This window comes from Chelmon rostratus, chromosome 8 (assembly GCF_017976325.1).
Source record: "Chelmon rostratus isolate fCheRos1 chromosome 8, fCheRos1.pri, whole genome shotgun sequence".
Taxonomy (NCBI): domain Eukaryota; kingdom Metazoa; phylum Chordata; class Actinopteri; order Chaetodontiformes; family Chaetodontidae; genus Chelmon; species Chelmon rostratus.
The window spans coordinates 10,169,019-10,192,273 of record NC_055665.1 but is presented as its reverse complement, the minus strand read 5'-3'; the positions used below and the strand labels follow the sequence as shown (position 1 = coordinate 10,192,273).

At 46.7% G+C, this 23,255-nt stretch overlaps 1 protein-coding gene across 1 annotated transcript in view; it reads left to right on the top strand.

Annotated features, from left to right (window-relative positions):
• Window positions 1-763: 763 nt before the first annotated feature.
• The window catches only part of pou2f2a (POU class 2 homeobox 2a), a 38,077-nt gene continuing 15,585 nt past the window's right edge, over window positions 764-23,255 (top strand). The window contains 1 exon segment of the mRNA XM_041941929.1: window positions 764-863. Within this exon segment, the coding sequence (XP_041797863.1) occupies window positions 764-863 (100 nt within the window).

Below are 23,255 nucleotides of genomic sequence, written 5' to 3'. Positions count from 1 at the left end.
GAGAGGAGAAGGAGCGCGTGCAGCTAGAGACCAAATACAATAGAACAAACCAAATACTACAGAAATCCAAATAAGACTTTCTAACTCTGCTGGCCTTTTACACAGTCTGGTGTTTCTATGTGTCATAATTTACTGTGGTGTTTTAAACTGCGAAGCGAATACCAAAGCGAAGCCCGGCCGGTGATGCTACAGGAGTAGGCTAGCGACTGTTCTCATGCCTTTTCACACCTATAGGAAACATTACTGGTGAGGAGTGAGAGGATCAAAAAAAGCTCCCGGGCCTCTATGTTTACTCAAGGAGACCGCTTAAGCAGCGCAAAGGTGACAGAGAGACGCAGGTGCATCAACGCCGGGCAGGTGACACACAGCCTTTTATTCTAAAACTACTCCGATAGGCCTGTAATTGTAACACAACTTTTCCTGCAGCCTGTGAGGTCCGATCTCCTGTCTGTCCGTCTGTGTGTTTAGTCTGGACTGTAAGCTAACTGCTGCACTCAAGGGACCATCCTACATATATGTTCTATGCACATTTCCAACAAAACGAACGCCGGCCACCAGTCGACAACCACACATGTAAATAAAAGTGCGCAGCTGGGCTACATGTGTACACACCTAACGGCGAATGTTGTGAGCTCTCCATACCAAATATTCTGCCAAAGCGGTCTACCAGAGAAACGGACGAAGAAGCTTCAGAAGGGGACAGAGCTTGTTACAGTACTTCTGTCAGATTATTTGCATCAAAACAAGAAGCCGGAGGAAGATCATGTTTGTTCCTTTGCCGGTGCCGTTCGTGTTTCAGAGAACTGCCCCTGACCTCAACGCCTGGCGTCTCAAGTCCCCTCTGGCTCTCCGCTCCAACTCCGGTAAGACATTTTTTTCCTCACTCTTCTCCCTGCTACACATCCTCCATGTCGGTCAGACTCGGCCATTCAGACCCGCCCCGCCTTGCTCGGTGCCGATGCACTTGCAGCGGGGAGAGCTGTCGGCGCACACACCCACTTACACACGCACACACACTCCTCCGGCTCCTTTCGAAGGCTTAAACAGAGTCCTTCACACTTGCGGGGCGTTTGGTCAAATCAAAGAAGCTTTCCCGAGCGCGCCGGAGAGTCCAGGCTGATTGAAAAATAATTGCGTAAAATGTCCGTTTTTTGCTGTCCGTTCTGTGGAACGATGCGCCACTGTTCCACCCGTGCGTTGCTTAATTTCCACGCCGCCTATCTTCCTTTCTCCGCGTATTTTTCTCTCCTGTCTCCGTCCCCATCCTTCCACTCTCCTCCACTGCCTGCGCCTGAGCCTCAGCCTCCGTCTCTCCCCAACTAGACTCTCGGCAGGCAGGGAATATTCATGCCAACTTATCGATCCTGCGGAGATCGATTCCTGGGCCGGTGGAAGCAGGGAGAGGGGGAGATAGAAGGAGAGAGTAGGTGCACGGAGGAGTACGAACGGAGAGAGGAGAGAGAGAAAAACACCGTTATTCTCTCGTTTTATTTCACGCTGTTTTGCGATTGTGCTTTATTCATGTAGATAATTTGCAAGGGACTCGGCATTGAGCTTGCCGAACATCTGTGACTCCGCCGTGGCGACTGCTTTTGGTCTGACTCGCATGCTGCTTAAGGGACAGGGCTCGCATCTTTGTAAACACCGCTGGAAATAGACTTCCAGCGACTCCATCCCTCTGTCCCGTTGCTGCTTGGTTGCTGCACGGTTGAAAGCGGAGCAGCAGAGGGAGTGTGGAGATAGGGAGGGGGAGGGTGCCGGCTGGGGCGCCGTCTGCGTTTTATCTGCGCTGAAGCGGAATAAAAGGACGCATGGTGGGAGCAGCCAGGCTGGCTTCAGTGTGTCACTGACTGTCGCGGTGAGAGAGCTCCAGCTCAGTCCAGCTTCGACTGTTTCTCAGACATGCAACAGCTGCTCAGCCCTTCCCCCCCCCAGTACGTCTTTGGAGAGGCAAGGATGCGCAGGCTCTAATGTGTTTTCTGTCCTCAGTGTGCACACTGAATGACTGCGGAGTATAGGGAAGTAAGGGAAAAATACCACATGAGGTCAATGGGCTTTTATTTCTGATGTATTTCAGTATTCACTATTGCATATACATACAGCAACTTGCGTATCAGGGCGTAATGGTGCGTAAATGTGGCTGGCGTGCACCTCAGCCGGTAGATGGACTCTTAAAGGGCCAGGCACCCCCACCCCCCACTCCCCCTCCAGTGCACAGCTCCCCTCTCATCTCCCGATCAGTTCAAGCCCATTTGATTTCATAGATGCCAGGCTTCACCCTCACTCCACATACTCAGTCAGCAGTGCACAGCATGTGACAGTGAAGGGATAGGTGATAGAGAGGGGGGTGTAGAGGGATGAGAGGGACCTGTTAACCCTCCATATCTCTGGAGATATACAGACTGAAGAGAGGGGAGAGGGGTTGGAGGGAGGATGAGGGGAAGGAGCAGGGACCGGGAAGGAGGAGTTTTCGCGCTCCGCACGTTGAAAAATGGCGAATGTCAGAATGAGATAAAAAAAATGTGGAAAGAGAGAGAGGGAGAGGGAGAGAAGTGGGTGAAAGTAAGAGTGGATGACAGAGTGAAAAACGAGGAGGGAGAAGAAAACCCAGTTTGAGCTTGAGAGGTGAGAGTAAACCACGGATGAGCCATTATGTTGCAGTGTCCCAGGCCAGGGCCAGCATCTGAATAAGCAGGCAAACTGATGGGATGTGTACACAGGCTGCTGGATCCCTTAGATAGTGGGATAACAGTGATTTACAATGCTATGCTGATTTTAGTCTATTTTGATAACACAGTACAAGGTGTTGTCCTTTTCAGACTCAGAGGGTTTGTCGCTAAAAGGGTGCAGGGTCAGTTCGACTCATCTCAGGACTGAAAAGGGACTGCGCTGTTGTTTCTGCAGGAGTCGTGCACTGGGACGGCATCACGTGAAAGTTTTTACTTACAGAAATGATGAGTCGAGACCCCAGAGAGGTGTCTCCAGGAACTTGTCTAATTCAGGCGTCCTGCCCCTGAGCTCTAATTTGTGCTCTCCCAACCTCCACTGGTAGCACACACACAACATTTGAATACCCCCCTCCACACACACACACACACACACACACACACACACACACACTCAGGTTTTCCAGGGAGTTGTGGCGCTCTTGACTTGAGCGCTCAGTTAACTTCTCTCTTTGACTGGTGGGAGCTCCTTGACGCCTTTGAGTTAGAGCTCTGTGCGGGTTCAGAGGTCACAGCAGGAGTGTTTGACTCAGCCCCACCTGACCCTTCTCTGCCCCTTGTGTTTTCATTCTCTTTCATGTTACAACAGGCCTCGAGCAGTCATGCACAACCCCTGTGGGGGCACACACACACACACGCACACACACGCACACACACACACACAGAGTCATGAAACAGACGGACCATCATATAGCATAAAACAAGCATGTTGGACCGTTTTCCACCTGGATTGCAAGCTTCTCTAACTGATCCAGGTTTTGTTCTATTTTTAATGGCATTGTGTCTGTGAAGGTACGGGTCAAGGCCACTGCTCTGTGAACGATGTGTGTGTGTGTAGTAAAGTGGTTTGTGAAGCCATCAGCATTAACTGGCGTATGAAAGTTTAATGGGACATAGAGGAGAAACCGCAGGTTTCCCACACAGCGCAGGGATTGATATAATATGATATGATGGGACATCAAGGAGACTGGGGGCTGCTTTTTCTCTCGCCCTCTCTCTTTCTCACACACACTTGCACAGACACCAAGATTCAGTTCATCTCAGCTATGCACCTTCTGTCACACACCATTAAGCACCATCTCCTACCATATACTGTCTAACTCACACACACACACACACACACACGCACAACCACACACACACGCACACACACACACACCTCTGATTTTAGACTTGCTTTATTTCTGTCTCCAAATTTAAAACTGAGTAACATTAACCATACAGTTCCTGGTATTTGTACTCCTCATAACTTTTCCTGATCATATAGGGCCAGTCTGATGCTTTTACTCGAGGCAGCGTATTCCAGTAAAGTGTTCAGTCTTAATCCATTAATCACTATGACTCCAGTTCTGTGTCTGCGCTTCCTGGCTACTTTCGAGACATTTCTACATGTGTGTAGGACTCTGGCACATGCCTTCGACAGCTGCATGACGGAGGCCGTGCATGCGCTTACCCGTTTGCAGAAAGACAGAGTGTGTGTGTGTGCGCAAGCATGAGCACACGTGCAAACTAGTGTGTGTAGGTATAGATCGGTTTGTGGAGGGGAGCGTGCAAGTCGCAGTGTTAACATGATTGCAAATGACAAAATGTCAACCTGGGTTTGTTAGCAACATAATGGGGAATCAATAGACACGAGAAAGATGTCAATACTACATGCTTTATTGCATTAAGCTACCTCTCTCCTTCTCTGTAGCCCTCTCTCTCCTCTTCTTTTCCCTTTCCCTCCCACTCCCTCCTGCTCTCTGTCACAATACAATTCTCTCTCCCTCCTCTCCTCTCCCCGTGGTAGTAGAATTAGATTGCAGTATATGAGCCAGCCACAGGGTTCTGAATGCAGCAGGCTGATGGCAGAATGCTTCAGGAGCTAATGGGCCCGGCTATTTACGTATATTAGGCTCACGTAGACGTCCCCGACACAGTTTCACAACACGACGAGGCCCAAAGGAGCCGCTGCAGTGACGTCTTGCGCTTAACTGATGCATTTATGTAATGAAACTGACAACGTTTGGAAACCCGGTCCGAGAAAAAAAATTGTGAAAAGTAATTATTGGCTATTACTGAAATCATCTGGCAAGAAAATAAAAGGCTTGTTTATGACAATTTCTCATCATCTCTGAGCGTGTAATCGCTCGCTCTTATAGTTATGTACATAAGGTGACAATATTCTGTTTAAATTTATACGTAACATTTGGGAATTAAACCTGTTATATGGTTTTGGATTAATCCAAACAAATCCAGTCTCTTAAGTGTGTAATGATAACACTGTGCTGTTTGTGTTATAGTCAAGGTTTGAAAATTCCTTTTAATCCTATTAACTGTCAACCTTTTTTATGGATTTGCACAGGTGTGCATATGCGCCAGTAGGTTGCATTTATATATAGCATGTGCATGTGTGCGTGTGTGCGTGTGTGCGTGTGTGTGTGTGTGTGTGTGTGTGTGTATGTGTCCACACTGATGTGTTGTGTTGGTTGAGACTAATGTAGTATTAATGCTGATGAGGTCCCATAGCTCATTAGCAACAGTGAGTGGTATTGAGTTTCTCCTGGGGAACAGGACACACCAGGACACACATACACACACACACACATAGTACATCCTAATCAGCCATTAGCGTATTAATAACCATTACCCCACACACACACACGCACGTAAACACGCACACTCTCTCACCAAACAATGACCTTTACAAATGTGCTTTTAAATATGCATACTCCAACAAAGACACTTGGAGCATACACAGCAGGACACAGCTAGAAAATCATGCTAAATCTAAATCTAAAGAGCTTGATGAGTAGCATTTATATTAGCATCCATTGTTCTTGAATGTGTTTGCAACACACTGTATTGTTGGATTGTACACACACACACACACACATATACATGGACTCACACTCAGAGGAATAATTGTGTGCATTTTGTTGCTGTGTCCACTGAAATACAGCCCAGCATTAGTCCTAATCAGAGGCCGGGTGAGCAGGCCACTTAATCAGACCTATCACCTGGAGAACACACACAGAGAGGGATAGATGGAGTGTATGTGCATGTGTGGGTGTGTGTTTGCGGGCAGTTAATCAACACATCAGCAGGAATAAACACATACAAACCACCTGACTCCATTCTGGGTATTGATTTGTACCTTTTTTTTGTGTTTCTCATTGCCTCTCTCGCTCTCTTTCAATAACATACAGACGATGCACACACTGAGAACTCGAGCATACTTGACCTCTACATGGGGGACCTCTGAGTGTGTGTGTGTGGACGTTCGGTCAGTGGTGGCCTGGCTGTGATCAGGGTTGGAGTGGGCTTCACCACACGCCGCCAATCACCAGCATCAGACTAGGCAGTCAAAACAAGCCTTTGAACTCCCGCTGACCATATTGAACACTTGATTAGTTGATTTTAGTGATGTTTTTCACGCAAGCTTGCCTGATTTATTCAAGCGCCAGCGCAAAGTATTAGCGGCAGACTCCCTACCTTCCCCTGGTCACAGGGACCAAAGCTTCATGCATTTCTTCATAGCAAAACATGCAACGTCTGGACAGTCTTATTTGCTGAGATGACTGTGGTCTCATAAACAGGCCAACAATGTGTTTTCGCCAGCCGCTGTCTTTTTTTCTTGTTGTTGATTGCCGCAGGCTGTCACCTCTGCCACCCCGCTCATGTGCCAGTACATTTAGATAATAAAAAAGACCAATAAAATCTTGGGGTTTGATTGGGTGTCTCCCCTTAGCCCATAAGAGCGGACGACTAAATCAGGGGTCCGTCTCTCCATTTCATTTAGCTGATAAGATTTATGGTAATGAAGGGGTCCTATTAACCTTTGGGGTTCCGCTGCTGTCCTTCAGAGTGAGGGTGTATGAGAGTGCTCACCGATTGGGCTTTGAGGCGGAGGCGGCGAACATGTCAGCTATAAGCAATGTCACATCATCGCAAACGCACCCTCTGGAGTGCGTACACGCAAACACACACACATCTGACACACACACGTACACAACAGAGACTCTCCAAAAGCAGCGCAGCCCTTTGAGAGAGCTGAATGCATGTTTAATCTCCCTCCTCTCTTTCTCTTCTCGGCATTTTCTCTTTTCTTTATCCCTTCTATCCTTCCTGCTCTCCATCCTTCTCTTGGCAGGAGCGCTCTGTTCTGAAATTAATCTGTTGTACTCCACCACCTCTTCTCCCTCTCATTCCCTTGTGCAATCTCTCTCACTCTGCCTTTCTTTTGTAAGTGCACAGTCCCAGTCTTTTTCCCAGTTGCTCGTGAAAGCAAGTGCCAGGATATTAGAAATACTCGAGAGCTGACAGAAAATGACATATGATTGATTTAAACTTAAATGCATTCCAATAGATTTTTTTTTTTTGCTGTCATAATTAACATTTTAGATTTTGATGTTTGTTGCTGTCTACTCCAGATAGGCTCCCTTTCTACCTGCATCTATCCATGCCAACAATATCACTGGTTGTCTGTAAATATTAGGGGGTTAAGAAAAAGGGGGAGGACACAGGGAGGCGTAAAACCCCTCCTTCCTCTGTACAAGGGCTGCACCCCTCTGTCCCTTTGTCTGCTTGTAAAGGGGACAAGGGAGGAGGTGCAGAGCGGGGGTGCCGAAGGAGTGACTAAGTGACCTCTCTCTCCCCTTTCTTTTGACGCTCCCGTGTTCTGTCCATTTTGTCGCACACGTCCCACTCCCTCCCTCCTCTTTCATCCTCTTTCGTTCCCCCTTTTTTCAGCCTGGTTAAGTCGCCATGGCTGTTGGCCTTGTATGTCCTCTCTCTCTCTCTCTCTCTCTCTCTCCCTCTCTGGCTCTCTCTCTCTCTCTACCCGCATCTTCGACAGCAGCAGCCTGGTTGCCAAAGTGTCTGTAGGACACATTAAGGCCCATAAAAGCCTAGTCTGCGGTCGCACTCTTAACCACCAGTCAGAGGTAGTGTACAAAAGTGACTTTAAATGAGTCTGTGATTACCCTGGAACACGGAGAGATACTGAAGTGGCCAAGAGAGTGTGAGACAAGGCCAGAGCGTCGGAAAGAGGGGAAGAAAGAGCCGCTCTTGGATGTTTCTTGAGTCTCTTAAGGAAAATTGAACAGAAACAAATATTTGTTTCTCCCATAGCTAAGAGCTAAAAAGGCTACCTGAGTGGAGCAAGCAATGAAAAGTTCATCACAACCTGCTCGCCCCTCCCCTCCCCATCACCCCTCTTCCTAATTGGCCACATGCTGCCTTGAGTGACAAGTGTAATCATCAGTCAAATTATGATGGGGGACGAAGGTGGAGGCCAGGAGGAGGAAGGGAGGAACAGCAGAAGGTGGTGAGGGGGGTTGAAAGGAAGTGCTTTGATCAGAGATAGAGAGGGGGTGAGCGGGCAAACAGACAGAGCTACATGGAAACCTGCTGTCCACACACCTGCTGCTTCATAGACGGGCCACATTAGCACCCTCAGACCTCAGTGTACTATAGAACATCACAGACAAGCTTTCTAACAGCCCTCTGTAACCACAGTTAATGGGAAAAATGTGCATTGAGTGTAGTAACAATGTAAATAGTATTGAACTTGGACTTGGACCCAAATAGCAGCAAAGCTTCTCCGCTGTCATTACAATTGCAACACAGACTAGAACAATGAAATCACTGGGTGTGGTGGCAGTACGGTCTTTGATTCTCACTTGTGCACACCAGGCCTGTTCCGTGTTATATTTGGATGTACTTTGTTAGCGAGAGCAGATGTTGGCTCTCCAGCCAGCTAACGAGGTTTACAGTAATTAGGAGTGCTGATGAAGCGCTTTGATTCCCCGGCTGTGGCGGCCCTCTCATTAGCGGCTAGCTAGCTAGCGCTGCAGCAGGCGCTCCAGTCACATCCTATTAGGCGGCTCAATGTACACTCTGAATTAGGAGCGGGAGATTAAGTGGAGATGAAAACTGTCTGCGTGCACACACAGATAAATGCACACACGCATGCGTGCACATGCATACACACAGACACACATAAATTCAGGCTGGTTTAAAAAGACCTGCAAAGTCTAACATACACTCGCTGTTCTAATGAGGTTAGTAGAAGAAAATTCCTCCTTTGGAACCAACCAGAAATAGAAAGATACTAATTGAAGCCAGTGTTGCAATGAACATCCCTCAAACTTATGCATGTGCCAAGTGCCAAGTTTTAATAAGATAGGCTTGTGTGAGAGTGCTTATCAGAAAAAGAGGACAAATGCAACAAAGAGGAGGTGAACAGAATCACACATTTTCAGACATAAAACAAGTTTGTTCATGTGTGTGTGGATGAATCTTCCAGCGTCTAATCCAGGCGGTGGAATATTTCCCTGCACTTCCTACAAATTAAAGAAAACAAAAAGACAACCTTGAAAATACTCCCAGCAGCCTTTTTTTCCTTCAGTTCTTCTCCACGCTATTCGTCAATACTCTCTTCCTCTCTCCCCCTCTCTCTTTTGTGTGATGGAGTGATTATTGAGGACGTGGCTCCTGTGTTTAACGCTGGTTGATGAAGTCTGCCTTTGTCCGTCTGTGCTAACCTGTCGCAAACGGGACACCGCTTATAGCAAAATCAATACACAGAGTAGGAGAGAGAGACAGAGAGGGAGAGAGAGGCCTGGCAAGGGAGGTAGAGAAAAGAAAGAAGAGGGAGGAGGTGGAGGGATATTCGAAGGTAGAGAGGAGAGAGAGCGAGGAATTGTAAAGAAAAAGGAAGAGAGTGCGATGGGAGGAAGTTTAAATACTTGACTACAGCGCTGCTGAAATGTGGTGACGGTGAATGGCTGATGTCACTCACAGTGCCTGTGTGTGTTTATGTGCGTGTAAATCACGGCATCTATATGTATATGTTTGTCTTGCCTGTACGTGGCCTTGACCGAGGGGCGGTTGCATCACTTGTGGTGTGTGTGCATGTGATTGTTTAAGCACCAGCAGAATGGGACAGCCCCTGCATGTGTGTGTGACAATCGGTGTGTGTGTGTGTGTGTGTGTGTGAGCTTCTCTTGCTTCCACTCCCCAGAGTCGAAGCAAGTGTGAAGAGGAGAGGGGAGCGACAGAGGGACGAGGAAAGGGACGGAGGAGAAGAGAAGGATGGGGAGAAGGAGAGGTGTATGGGGGTGAAGGGGAGGAGGGGGGAGTAGTTGTGTGTGAGAGAGGCACAGCTGGGAAATGAGAAATGCAACCCCCCTCCCCGTATACCACCACCTTACACTCACACATACGACACACACACACACACGATCCCCATCTCTTTATCCTCCCCTCAGGAAAGAAGGGGTGGAGGTGGAGGGGGGTGAAGAGAGGGGAGAGGCAGGAGGGGTGGGGGGGGTGGGGGGGTAGGAAGAGATGGAGAAGGGGACAGATAGGGGCATTAAAATTCATGGCCTTTTTTTTTATTTTCCCTGCTGAAAATCAATAGTGTTTACTATGAATGAGTGGAACAGTGGACAACAGTGGTGCCGGGGGGACAGAGGGAGACAGAGAAGAGGAGGAGGAGGGAGAGGAGGAGGAAGAAAAAAGAGAGAGAGGGAGGGAGAGAGAGGTAAGGCGGAGGAGGGGTGACTTTATTGCGATAGGCAGAAGCACCAGAGGCCAAGGTTAAAGACTAGCAGGGGCAGAGAGGCAGAGAGATAGAAGCACTAAGTAAATTCAGTTGTCTTCTAAAACAGACATACTGCCCCGTAAATGCATGTTTACTATTGGCCATCACAACAATGTAATGTAATTTAAATCATAATCTGTTCTGTTGTAATGCTTCCTGCTGTAATATCAACTGTTCAACCGTCTTTACTTTTCTAACTTTCCATTCCTCATTCCTCGCTTCAGCGGACTCTACCTTTCAAAAACTGTGTGTGTGTTAATTGGCTGCCCACAAACACCACTGACACGGTCTCTCACAAACAAACTGCGGACCCGTGCACAAGCACACACAAGCCGTCTCTCTCTCTCTCTCTCACACACACACACACACACACACACACACACAGGCCAGTTCACACTGAGTTGTTCAGCAACCCTGACCCCTTTTCCTGCTGCTGAAAGCCCAGAAGTTCAGGATGGCTTACCAGTGTTTTGATTAAGCACTGCCTGTGTGTCTCACACCACTTGATCAAAGAAGAAAAACAGTGGGTTTTTATGGCTGGGTTTTTTTTTTTTTTTAAGTTTTTCACTGGATGTGGCCCCTCAATGTTTCATAGCAATCAACGCTTTTAAAACAGTTATGTTGTTTTTCTGCTGGCAAAATTCTGTCAGTAAATAGAAAACAGATCATTTAAGGTTGCCAAACGCTACTTCTAAATTACAGAAAAGTTTTGTTTTTCTTTCTTTTTCCTTTTTTTTTCCTGAGTCAAAATAAACGTTTTTTTTTTCTTGCTATATTTTTGTCTTCTACAGTATATATGTTTGCTATCAGATTCTCACCATGGAATCTGTGTCTTTGGGTTGCTTTTTTTGTTCAGCTGTGGTGGACTGCGTCAGTGTATGTGCCAGCATGTAAGTGTGCATGGCTATCTTGTGCGTATAAGGCCCTGTCATTGCACACACACTAGTGTGTTCTTGCATTTTTGTGCGTGTGTGCGAGCTGTGCAGGGGGGTGATATATATTCAGGCAGCTCATGCATTATGGAGAGTGCAGGTGAGAGCGTCTAAATGTGAACTGCTGGTATGTGGAGGGTTCAGGGCCAATCTCACCGAAGCCTTTTGTATTCGCATAGCATCTCCATTTCAAATCGGCCTGTCAAAAGCCGGCACCATGTTTTATTCAGCAACAGATATTGATCACATATTATGCATACATACCAAATCTATATTGCATACCAAATCTAAGCCTTTGATATGCATATGATACTGCAAATATGCTGCATGCAGAAAGTAGGTGTTATGTGCATAAACTCTGCAATGTTTTGGTGATGAAAAAAAATATATATTATATTATTATATATATTTATATATATATATTGCAGCTGTGGTTATTTGACAGGGTGATAGTATGCAGTACTGTTGATCAGCCATTAAAGCTGGGAGCTGAGAATGACTTGTGTACTGGTCAAAGGAGAGGGCAAGAGGTAAGCATCTATTCAGCTACTGTGCGGGTGTGCGTGTGTATGTGTGGACACTGGATCGTCTGCGGGGATGAAGAGAGTTTGCCGAGGTCAGAATGGCACGGCGGTTCTTTCCTGTGGGCTTGGGCGTGTGTTCATTACTCCGACGCCTCAAAAGACCTAAGTGGGTGCCGTGTGCTAACTTCAGTTTGTCAATCCACTTACCAAGCTTCTAGCTTCTTGGTGGAAATGACCTCCAAACACCCATATACATTAACAGCCAGCATTTCACTATACCATCTTCCCTTTGTCCATCAACATGTTTTTCTATCAATAGTTCTCCATGTGTTAAACCGGAGACCCGAGGCCATCTCTGCCCCTCCATCATGTGCCGGTTTTTACCATCGTGCTGCATCGCTGCTGCACTAAATCTCCCTTCTCTAAATGACTGGAGTGGATGAGAGGTCACAGTATATGGGGGAGGAGGACAATGCAGGCTTTAGCTGTGATGCTTTTTCACCCTTTATGAGCAGAGGTGGCCCATTTGCTGAATGGGACATGTGGAAGGTAAATGCTGGTTTGTTAGGGAATGAACATTTTTCCTGACCACATGACTTTGTCCCCCACCCCCAGTTTTCTTACTGAGGCTGAATCCAGTGTATCATTAGCTAGCTGTCTTGTACCTCTTGATTTTTTTAACCATCTCATTCACTCCTCTCTCTCTCTCTCTCTAGCTCTCTCTCTCTCTCTCACTCAGTACTCTGTTCCCTTAGCGACCGTTACCAAGGTGCCCATTCCCAAGGGCTGGAGGAGGGGTCCAGTGATGTCATGCATGCATAACTCTACACCTGTAATTCATGTCCTGTTCCCCCTTCCTCTCTGCCTTTGACACATTTTTCTTTCCTTCCTGCTTCCTCCTCTTTTTCTGCTCTACTATTTTCTTTCATCTGTTTCACCCCATTTGAAATGCTTTTGTGCACTTTCCCCCCTCTCTTTTTGTTCCTGCCTCTGTGGCTTTATTACACAGCCGAACCAGCTTTTCCACCCTCTTCCCGCTAGAATAAAATTCACTTTTGATTTAGGAATCGCTTTGGTTTGTTCCAGATTTTGATTTAAACTTTTAGTAACGCGAGTGTTTTATCAGAACAGTGACGCTTATCTTTTCACTAGCTGTTAAGAGACAGACAGTTGAGCTGCCCTCTGTCCACAGTGTACATGACTCTCTACATCTGCTCCATGTTTAAAAGGTCATTTGTCAAACCTGACATTTTCTGCCCTTACCAAAGGTTTCCTCAATATCCAGCCCGGCTCCCCCATTCAGAGTTTATGTTTTTTTCATCTATTTGTTTGTTTTTGTATAAACCTTTTCTGACAATGCGTTCCTCTTCAGTGTCAGAAGATATCAAGAGAGTGGGAGGCTGAATTCTATCATCTTGTAATGTTCAATAAAGTAAGGAATGAGAGATGAGGTCCCCTGTGTCGGGGTGTGTGTTCATGTGCGTGTGTGTGTGTATGTAGTGTGGGTCTGGGTTATCTGGGTAATGAGGCCAAAGATTCCATGAAATGTAAGTTGCAACCGGAAGTGTAGTGAGTGGGTACTTGCACACACAGCCAATGGGGTCTGATTAGGGATTAATGCATGTGCATGTGTGCATGCACCCGTGTGTGTGTGTGTGTGTGCGCATGTGCGTGTGCCAGCAGGATGTTTTTACTCAGCACAGGTTGTCACTCTCCTGTTTCCCCCTGTGCGCCTTTTGTTCCACCCCTATTCCACCATTTTGGTTTTTATCCTGGACAAAAAGAGGCCCCACAGCAAGGCCCCCTACCTGAACACCGCCTCCCTCCTGATACATTTCAAAGCTTCCCCTCCAACACACGCACTCCCTCCCTCGTCTGAAATCCTTTCCCTCCTCACATCTCTCTCTCAAATTCAAATGAGCTCCACTTGCATGACCATAACTAAGCACAGCATTGCCAAAGCAAGTTGTACGCGCGGAACAATTTAAGTATAATAAATCACAATGTAAGAAAGAGAAAAGAAATGGTTTTCATATTACCACACTACAGACTGCAATACTATACAACTACATTATTGTGTAGTATACTATAATGACACAAAAGGAAATTATTCCAAAGAAATCATTACAACATTAATCAAATAATGAATACGATAAGATAAAACAATAGGAGACCCCTTGTATTATGCTGCATCAATGACATGGTCAGTTTTTTAAGTACATTTTTTAAAACTGTTTTTGTTTGAACTGGTATTTTGAAACCCCATCCAGTTTTATTTTTGTAAAGAACTTGGGTCTTGTGTCTGTATACATGCTGCAGCAAAGCAGGAAGTGGAACAGCTCAGGATATCCAGCATATAGTGACCACACTCACAAAAGAGACTTTTTCTCATTGACAGGTGGACACACGTACGTGCTCAATATTTCATGTGTGCCAACAGGAAGTCAGCCAACTCAACTAGAGGATGTCTTAGACATCCTTAGGCTCTTAATAAGTGCGTGCTCTGAAGGGCTAAAAACACAGAAGACCAAGGAAACCTGAACACTTTCTCTGTGAGCGACTTGCTTTGGAATAAGTGGGGCACCAGTTTGGACGTGGTTTCCAATGATCCCTCCCTTTCATTGTTGTCAGTTTTCTCTGGGTTGCCAGGTTTGTCCGTGTCCTCCGGTCTCAGGTCAAGTTGTGGTCACTCAGCGTGTGTTTAGTTAATGTCTTTTCCAGTTTCTCTGCCTCTCTCTCTCTGCTTAGCTGTGTGCTGTGGTGATGGGAGGACTCTGGTGGGCTTGTTGAATGAACTCTGTGGCTGTGCTGACAAATCAATGATAAAGAGTAATGACATCAACAATGTAATGTATCTCCCTGTGCTTTCATTGACTCTCTCTGTCTCCCCCAAACTCCCCTCTTACCGTTTATGCCACCTTGGGTCTCTGACTTCGTTTTGCACCATAAACTATGTTTCTATCTCTTTATGTTTGTCATTATATGTATCTTTTATCTCTGTCGTTTGTTTCTCTCTATTGGTCTGTCTATCCTCTCTCTCTCTCTCTCTCTCTCTCTCTCTCTCTCTCTCACTCCCTCTCTCCCTCTCTCTCTCTCTCTCTCTATTGATCCAGTCATAGTTTTCTCAGTCTTCACAGTACTGGGCCGCTCTAATCAATACAGATAATTGTCTGCTCTCTCTTGATGCCAAACATAGTCTCCCCTTCTCCCCTCTCCCTCCCTCCCTCCCATTTTATCAATGAACCCCGGTCTTTCCTCACCCCTCCTCACCCCCCCAGACAGGGATTCCCCCTCCCCTAATGACGGGAGATAACCTGCTTTCTTTACCGATTTTCTCCCCCCTGCCCTCCCCCACACACATCCCTTCCTCGCCCGCTACCTCCCTTTCCTCCCTCGTTCATCGATTACCGTGAGAGTCGGGGCCCGGCCCGCCCGCCCTACAGATGTAAACACACACAGCGCTCGTGTTGTGGTTTAGTTGCCATTGGACCGCTCCTCGTGTGCGGGCCTTTTGGTTAATCAGTGGGATCCAGTGGTTTTCATCTGGTTTCCGACGCTTTCTTGACTGAGACCCGGGATCGTCAGGTGGATGATGTTGTACATTCATCATCTGGCCTGTGGCCTGTCATCTTTAAAATATGATCACTCATCAGTCTAATTTGTGACATCAAGGCAGACATTCTTGACCAGTAGAAGGCCCCAATCCATATCCTGAATGATTCTTTTTTTTCTCCCACACAGATATTATCTGGTGTTCATGGAAACATGGCTCCAACAAAAGATTGTGTCACCACAGGTTGCATTATAGACAAGTAAAATAAAAAAGATTTAGAGCCTTTAATAAAGTAAGTCAAGTCAATTTTGTTTACACCGCCAAAAGTCTGAAATTTCTCGCAGGGGGCTTTAAAATCTGTATAGTGTTCGACACCCTCTATTCTTTGTTCTCGATACGGGTCAGGAAAACCTCCAGAAAACAAACCTTTAACAGGAAAGATAGGGAGAAACTTCAAGAAGAGCAATTTTCAAGGATATAAGTGTTATATATACAGAGTAAACAAAAGAGGCAGTGTTAGAATTACTATCTGGAGAAACGGAATTACACTATTGAATTGAATGTATTAAGAAACCTGAAGTGAAATAAGTTAAAGAGTCTCAAGAAAAATGTAAAAGAGTGAAAACTGGAGTGAATGTACACAGTTGGACCCAGTGCAGCAATCATATTCTTTCTCTACATATGAAATCCTGTGTGTTTAATAATGCATTCACCCATCCAGCCAACAAGGCAGGTTATAGGCCCGCGGGTTATTGTACTCTGTGTGTGTGTGTGTGCACGCAGGAGCGTGCACATGAAGGCTTGCATGTGTATACTGTGAATCACACGTGTAGCATCCAGCAGAAGTCTCTGATGTATACTCTATCACTGAACTCAATCTGGAGCTGCACGTAAACCACACAAGCAATATCAATGACAATATATATACAGTATATGTATCCAGTGTTTACACAAATATCTCATATCCACTCACATCTGCTGCAGCTGATAGCTGAGGCAATGCCGTGTTTCTGTTTGGTCTTTACCACAAGAGGAGTAAGTGAGATGGAGTTGGAAAAGAGAAGAAGCCGTTTCAATCATGATGCAGGTCGAACATGAAATGATCTGCTATAATATAGGAAAACAAAAGATAGCAAGAGCAAATCATTTGTATTTGAATTGTAAGAGTGTATTGGAGTTTTATGAATATGTTTGCGCATCACTGAGTTATCTGTATGATCGTATGTGAATGTGTGTGTGTTTGTTTATGAGCAGGCCTGCATGTACACATCTGAGACCGATGGAGAGAGTCTGGAGGCTAGGCTCAGGTTTACACGTGTGTGATCAGACTAAGCAGGGCTTAAAAGGGCCAGCAGCAGGATGGGGAAGAGAAAAGAAGGGTGGAGGGAGGTGAAGCAGGGGGGTTATATTGTCCTGAAGGAGGGTTAGGGGGGTGGGCTGGAGTCGGACAGGAGACAGCAGGGATCCTCCTCACCCCCTGGGAGTTGAACCTGCAACCCCCTAACCTTCCTCTAGCCCTCTGGTCATGGACTTGAACCCTGTAACCCCCTGATGGACAATCTGTTCTTCTCCTCAGCCTCACTGCAGCGCTGTGCATGCCATTAACGGATAAATAGGCTGTCTGTGTGAGTGTGTGTGTGTGTGTGTGTGTGTGTGTGTGTGTGTGTGTGTGTGTGTGTGTGGACACTTCCATGTATGAGTTAAGTGTTTGGTCAGTTGGCCATGGTTTTGACGTTGGGTCTTGCCCCACTTTTATTTAATGCTTGTCAAACAGAAGAGGTGAAAAAAGAAGCCTGAAGCGCAGCGATTTGTTATTTTAACTCCCTGCATCTGGTCTCTGCTTTGTTCAGATTTCTATTTTGGTAGCCGTCATTAGAGGGATTTTTTTTTTTTGTATTTTATTTTGCACATTGATCTAGTTATCTAGAGTATTTGGTGTGATCCACAGGGGCTCCTCTGTCTCTCGAGGATCCAGCTCTCCTAGTGTCCCTCTAACGAGGACAGAAGCAGAGGGGTTTATGCATGTTTGGACCCATCTCATTCCTCACCTGTCAACAAAATCATTCTCACCTCGGGAAAAAATTGAGATACAGGAGGGACGAAGACAGGACGGGCGACAGTTAGTGAGAGGCGAATGGAGATGGCAAGATGAGGAAGAAAAGAAGAGGATGGGGGCTGATATATTCCTCTTAGCCATTTTTTTGCTCTCCTTCATTTCTCTATTTCTTCCCTTGTTTGTGTTTGTGGGCTCTGCTTATCAGATCCCAGCTCCATTCAGGGCCTCAGTCAGGGGAAGAAGCCAGACGCCTCCATCTCTCTTTCATTCAATCTCTCTGTCTCTCTTGCTTTCTCGTGCTCTCCCTCTCCTAACCTTTGAGAATAAGAGCCTTGAATTTGAATTTCAGAGCGAGCTAGCGAGCAAGAGGAGGGTTTGGGAGAAGGAGGAGGAGGAGACGGGGGTGAGCGGGAGAGGAGGGGAGGCTTGTCAGGGGGAGGGGTGGGGTGGCTGCTGGAGCAGCGGTCGTTGAGAAAGGGCCTGCTCAGCGCGTCCCCCGGCCTCCCCCCTTAGAGGGGCCCCGATCGATACAAACTCGGAGCAATAAAGCTTTCCCCCTGTCATCTCTGCAGAATACAAAGCAGAATAGAGAGAGGGAGAGAGAAAGAGAGGGAGAGAGAGAAAAAGAGGGAGAGAGAAAGAGAGAGAGGTGAAAAGCTGTTCCGCTAGCCAGACCAATTTCCTAACCCCCCCCACCTCGCTCCCCCAACACACCATCACCACTACCTCTATCACCCCCTTTCCTTACCTCCCTCTTTTTATCTATCACTCTTTCACCTCTTCCCCAAATGCACAATATATCCCCCTGACTGTATAGCTGAACAGCTATCTCTCCATAATAAATACAGCATGAATAAAGTATACAATAGATTCCCTCTTTCCCCAACTATCTGAGAGAAAGGTAGAAAGGGGGAGACGAGGGAGGAAAAAGTGGCAAAAATGGTGTTGTGAGGGGGGAAAAAGTAAAACAGCCAGGGAGGAGGATGGATGGAAAACAGGAAGGAAGGATAGTTATATCTGGGGATAAAGTGTGTGAGTGTGTGTGGAGGGGGTGGGGGGAGACTGGGGATAAGGTGGAGAAAAGGAGGGAGGGACAGGGGGGTGGGGAGGGATTTCACCCAGAGAAAGATGAATGTAGCGATACAGGTAGAGAGGAGGTGGAGGAATATTGATGAGGAGGAGGAGGAGGAGGGTAGGTGCAGAGGTAGAGGCAAAATGTGTGGAGATGGGTGAGGTGAGCGGGAAGGAGAGAGAAAAGAGAGGGAGAGGTGAGGGGGTCAAACAGCAATCCCTTGAATTGAGAGCCAATTACTGTAATTGTAATCTGGATTCAAAGCGTAGAGACACAAGCAATGACAGGCAACAGTGTACACACACACGCACGTACAAAACAGACAAAAGACAGTGTGTGTGTGTGTGTGCAGCTCTGCATGCTGTGTTGATTGCTCAGTGAAACTACAGATGTGCATGTATTTTGTGTGTGTGAGTCCTTGTCTCCATTCTTCTCCGCTGAATGGCAGTGCAGGAGTCAGCCTGTCAATCAACTATTGTACTCTTGTCAATTTAATAATATTTCTGAGCGCTGACCTCCACAACGCTACAGCCGTCGCTCTGTAAGTGCGTGTATGTGTGTATGTGTATGTGTGTGTGTGTGTCCCTATATATTTTTCTGTCTCTCCCTCTTTCACCTCAGTCTAACCCCCACCCCTCCCTCCCCCTCTATCTTCCTCCCCCGGTCCCTGTCTCTCATTCTCTCCTTTATTAGAAGAAGATAGTGCGAATCCTTCATCTCTCCTCCACTAATTCTCTCCGTTATTGTCCCTCCGTTCAGCCCTCCGTCTCTGTGCACTCCTTCACTTGTGTCCTCCTTTTCTTTTCTCTCCATGATCTATATTGCTTGTTTTTTTTCACCCCAGCCTCCTTCCTGTCCTTTCTTGTTATGCTTCAGCTTTCTCTCATTCTTTCTTTCACTCTATCACCTCACACGGATGTCACAGCCCTATCTTTTCCTCTCTTTTCTCCTTAGGACCTCATCCCTCCATCACCTTATCTCAACTTCCTCGTTCTCACCTCCTTTTCCTCGCCACCCCACTGACGTCCCTTTTCCAGGCCAACTCTTCTTGTCTCATTTTCAACATTGTCCCTTTTTGCTTTTTCATCATCGTAGGCTCATTTTGTCAACTCTATGTCCCCCTCTCATTCCTCACCCTCCCTCCATCCTTCCTTCCTTCCTCATCCCTCTCTCCCTCCCTCCACCCTGTTCGTTCCCTGGGGAGGTCAGTAATAATGGTAGTGATGGAGTGAGAGAGGGAGGTGCGATTATTGTCTTGTCGGGAGTCAGAGGAATCGATCGGCCCAGAAATATGAGGCGCGAGAAAGAGCCGCTGTGTCAGATACAATAACCACCCGCTCCCGGGGGCTTACACACATACATACACACACACACACATTTAGACACACCCACACACACACACACACACACACAACATACAGACACATACCCGTTTTCGAGACGAACATACACATTTATTTGGTTCGATGCAAGTGCAGACACGCGCGCACATTCGTACCATCTTTCTTTTTCATTAACGCAATGCACACACATCCCTCTTCTTCTGTGGTGGAGGAGAGTGGCGAGGCAGCCCAATCATCTACATGCTTTGATCTGAGATAAAGCATAGAAGTAGATCTGTTCTGATCATTCTTCATGCACAGATAAAGGGCAAGGCTAGGAAAATCGCTCACACACCTTTCACTCACGTAGCTATAAACAGACATAAACACACACATACACGCGCACGCCGCACACACGCTCACACTGAGACCTTTCCCTGCTGTTGCCTGGCAACGTGGCCGAGTGTCCAATCCGAGCGGAGAACAGTGGCCAGTGATGTCACAGCTGCTGCTGACCAGCAGGTCTGAGAGAGAAAGAGAGACGGAGGAAGAGAAGAGAAAGTTTAAATTGGAGAAAGAAAAGGGGGAAGGTCGTGAAAAAAGAGCGGGATGATGATGAGAGGGTTTGAAGGTAAAGAGGCAGAGCAGGTAAAGAGCAGGCGGAGGTTAAAGAGGAGACAGGTGGGTGGAAAGAGCAGAGAGATGACGGTTGCCATAACTAAAGTACTCCCATTTTTTGTATTTTAATTGGGGGGATATGAAGGCTAATTCTACACAACAGCCTGCTTTGTCAGTGTAAGTGAACAGTTTAGTCTGAAGTGGCCTCAGTGCTCCTCGAGCCAGCGATGAAGGCCACCAGTTCCTCTCCGTAGTCCCTCCGCTCTTGTGCCAGGAGAAGAAGAAGAAGAAGACGAAAAAGAAGAAGAAGAGGGGGTGAGAGGAGCGAAGAAAAAGATTTGAGCTTCAACCTTGGTAGCGCCGTGGGAGAGGGAGCGGTGTCTGTCTAGACAAGCCCGGCTCCCTATGGGCTGCCGAGATGATATAGAGAGGAGGGGAACGGTGTGAGAGAAGGATGGAGGGGCGGAGGGGCCAGAGGAAAAGGGGCGATTGAGAGGTATTAGGACAGGAGAGGAATAGGTGTTGTAAAGGTGTTGGCGGCGTGTATGCGTGTGTGATATGGCCCAGGTCCCGTGGTAGCCAACAGTGTGAGTGTGTTTTAGCCCCTGCTGCTTCTCATACAAAACCTCAACCTCTGTAGTCTTCACACTGCTAGACCCACTGTTTATAATCCTGCAGCTCCTCATGGGGCTACACCTGCACACACACACCTATACACTACACTGGATTTTAAATCTCTCACCTTCTAGAATAGAGTCTTGCTGTTTGACTGTGCATAGGACTTGGTGGGTCCATCACTGAGCCGTGCTTTGTCCCCTCTATAAGAAGAAGAATATGATGGATTATATGAATTAGAGCCAGTCTGTGCTCCAGGCCCGAGGCTGCACTAGATATAGGAGGACCGAGCCGTAGAGGGATACTGAACTGGTTTGGAGACCTCAGAACTGTCCCTGCAATGACCCATTATACACACAGTCTCCTCCCACCTGCTTCACCCCCCAGCTAACATCGTTTTATTCCTGCGTCTCTATCTCTCACCTTCATTCCCGCCACTCTCTCCCTTCTCCTTTATTCCCTTCCTTTTTTCCTTCACCATTTCTCTCTCTTAGTAACCCCCTTTCCTCCCTCCCTGCCTCTCCCTCTCTCTCTGACAGTGGAGTGATTGATGGCGCTCTAGAGGCCCCAGCCTCCCCCCATCCTCCTCCCTGGGGTCCCACTATCAGATTGTGTGCGCGTATAAATGTGTGTGTGTTGTATGTTTATTATCTTACGGACAGAACTTCTGATGGTGACCAAAACACACTCTGCACAAACCTAGTTCATATTCCCTAATAAAGATCATCAGTGTAATGCTAATTTATTGTTTTTTATTTATTTATCAGATTTTCCAAGTTAATTTTATTACAGTTTGTGATGTGTTAATATGTCGACTTCAACTGAGATCATTTGACGTCGGCCCAATATCATCTAAGTGGCGAGGCTGGAGTGTTGCTAGGTCTGGTCTCCATGGTAACCAAGGCTCAGACCTCCTTGGGGCAGGAAGGCCCCCCATGGCCATGAACTGTATAACGCACACACACACACTCACACACCCAGAGCACACTTAGCCACCTATTGTAGCTACTCGAACAAGTATGCACACACAGACATACACACACAAAGACACACCCTGCGGTAGTTATGTGCGTAGATTGGAGTTTGAACAAAGGTCACGGCCAAAGCCTGGCTGCCCAGACGACCTATGACCCAGAGAAACGCCCCCTCCCGAATGCACAGTCTGTCACCGTCCTTGGACAGGCCTGGCCAATGGGTTCACTCACCCGCACATCCACAAACACACTCTCTGCTGATTACTTGCAGGTAGACAAAAAAAATCTGTCCGTTCATGCCTCGATGAAGGCCAAAGCATTATCATGAAAATAACGTGGCCAAATAAATTGGTGAAATTGAAGATTTGCCTCAGGCCTTGAGTCTGTTTGGTGTCCAGCCTGCAGGTGTTGGATTATGATATTAGTTGTTTGTTTGATTAGCGCCACAAAAAAGAAAGAACTGGACAAGCAAATCCTGCTAGGTCGGTAACTAACGATCATTTTCCAGATCAGTTAATTAATCGGTTGCCTATAAAGTCATGAAGCGGTGAAAGACCCCATCAGAATTTCCCAAAATCGAAGGTGGTGTCCTCATTAAAAGACACAAATTTTACTTTTATACATGACAAAGAAAAGCAGATAATCCTCATGTTTGAGAACGTGGAATTTGGCATTTTTGTTTGAAAAATGGCTGAAAAAATGAATCGATTATCAAATTAGTTTATAGCTCTAAAACCAGGTGTTCAGCATTAAATATTGTGCATTTGTGATTTTGTAGGAAAGTTTCAATGCTGATATTTTGTTTTCATGGTAAATATGTATTCACATGTGTCAGAACATCAGTATTTTGTATGTATGTGTGGACACGTTTAAAAAAGATGTCCTCTGTTTAACTGAGGGCACCTCCAGTGCAGTGCCGTATGCACTCCTGAGCGAGCGTCTCTCCGGCAGTACATTGGGCTGTTGTAAATCACCACATAAAGTATTTATAAGGTTAAACTTGGGAACTCTGCTGCCGTTAGCTTTTGAATTAGTGAACTCGGACCAAGGGAGAAGGAAGGGGAGGGAGGGGGTGATCAGTGGTCTGCCTCATCTTAAATGGGGCCTGCTTGTTCATCAGGATTATAGAATCAAGAGTGCCACCTTGTGGTCGACTCGGCCCACTGTCGAAGCAGCACATCCACGCTTTCAGATTTGAAAATCTAGGCAGTAGTTCTGCTGAAACATGCTATTCTGCTTCCTCGAGATCATTCCCCGACTTCAGATTTTCACCTA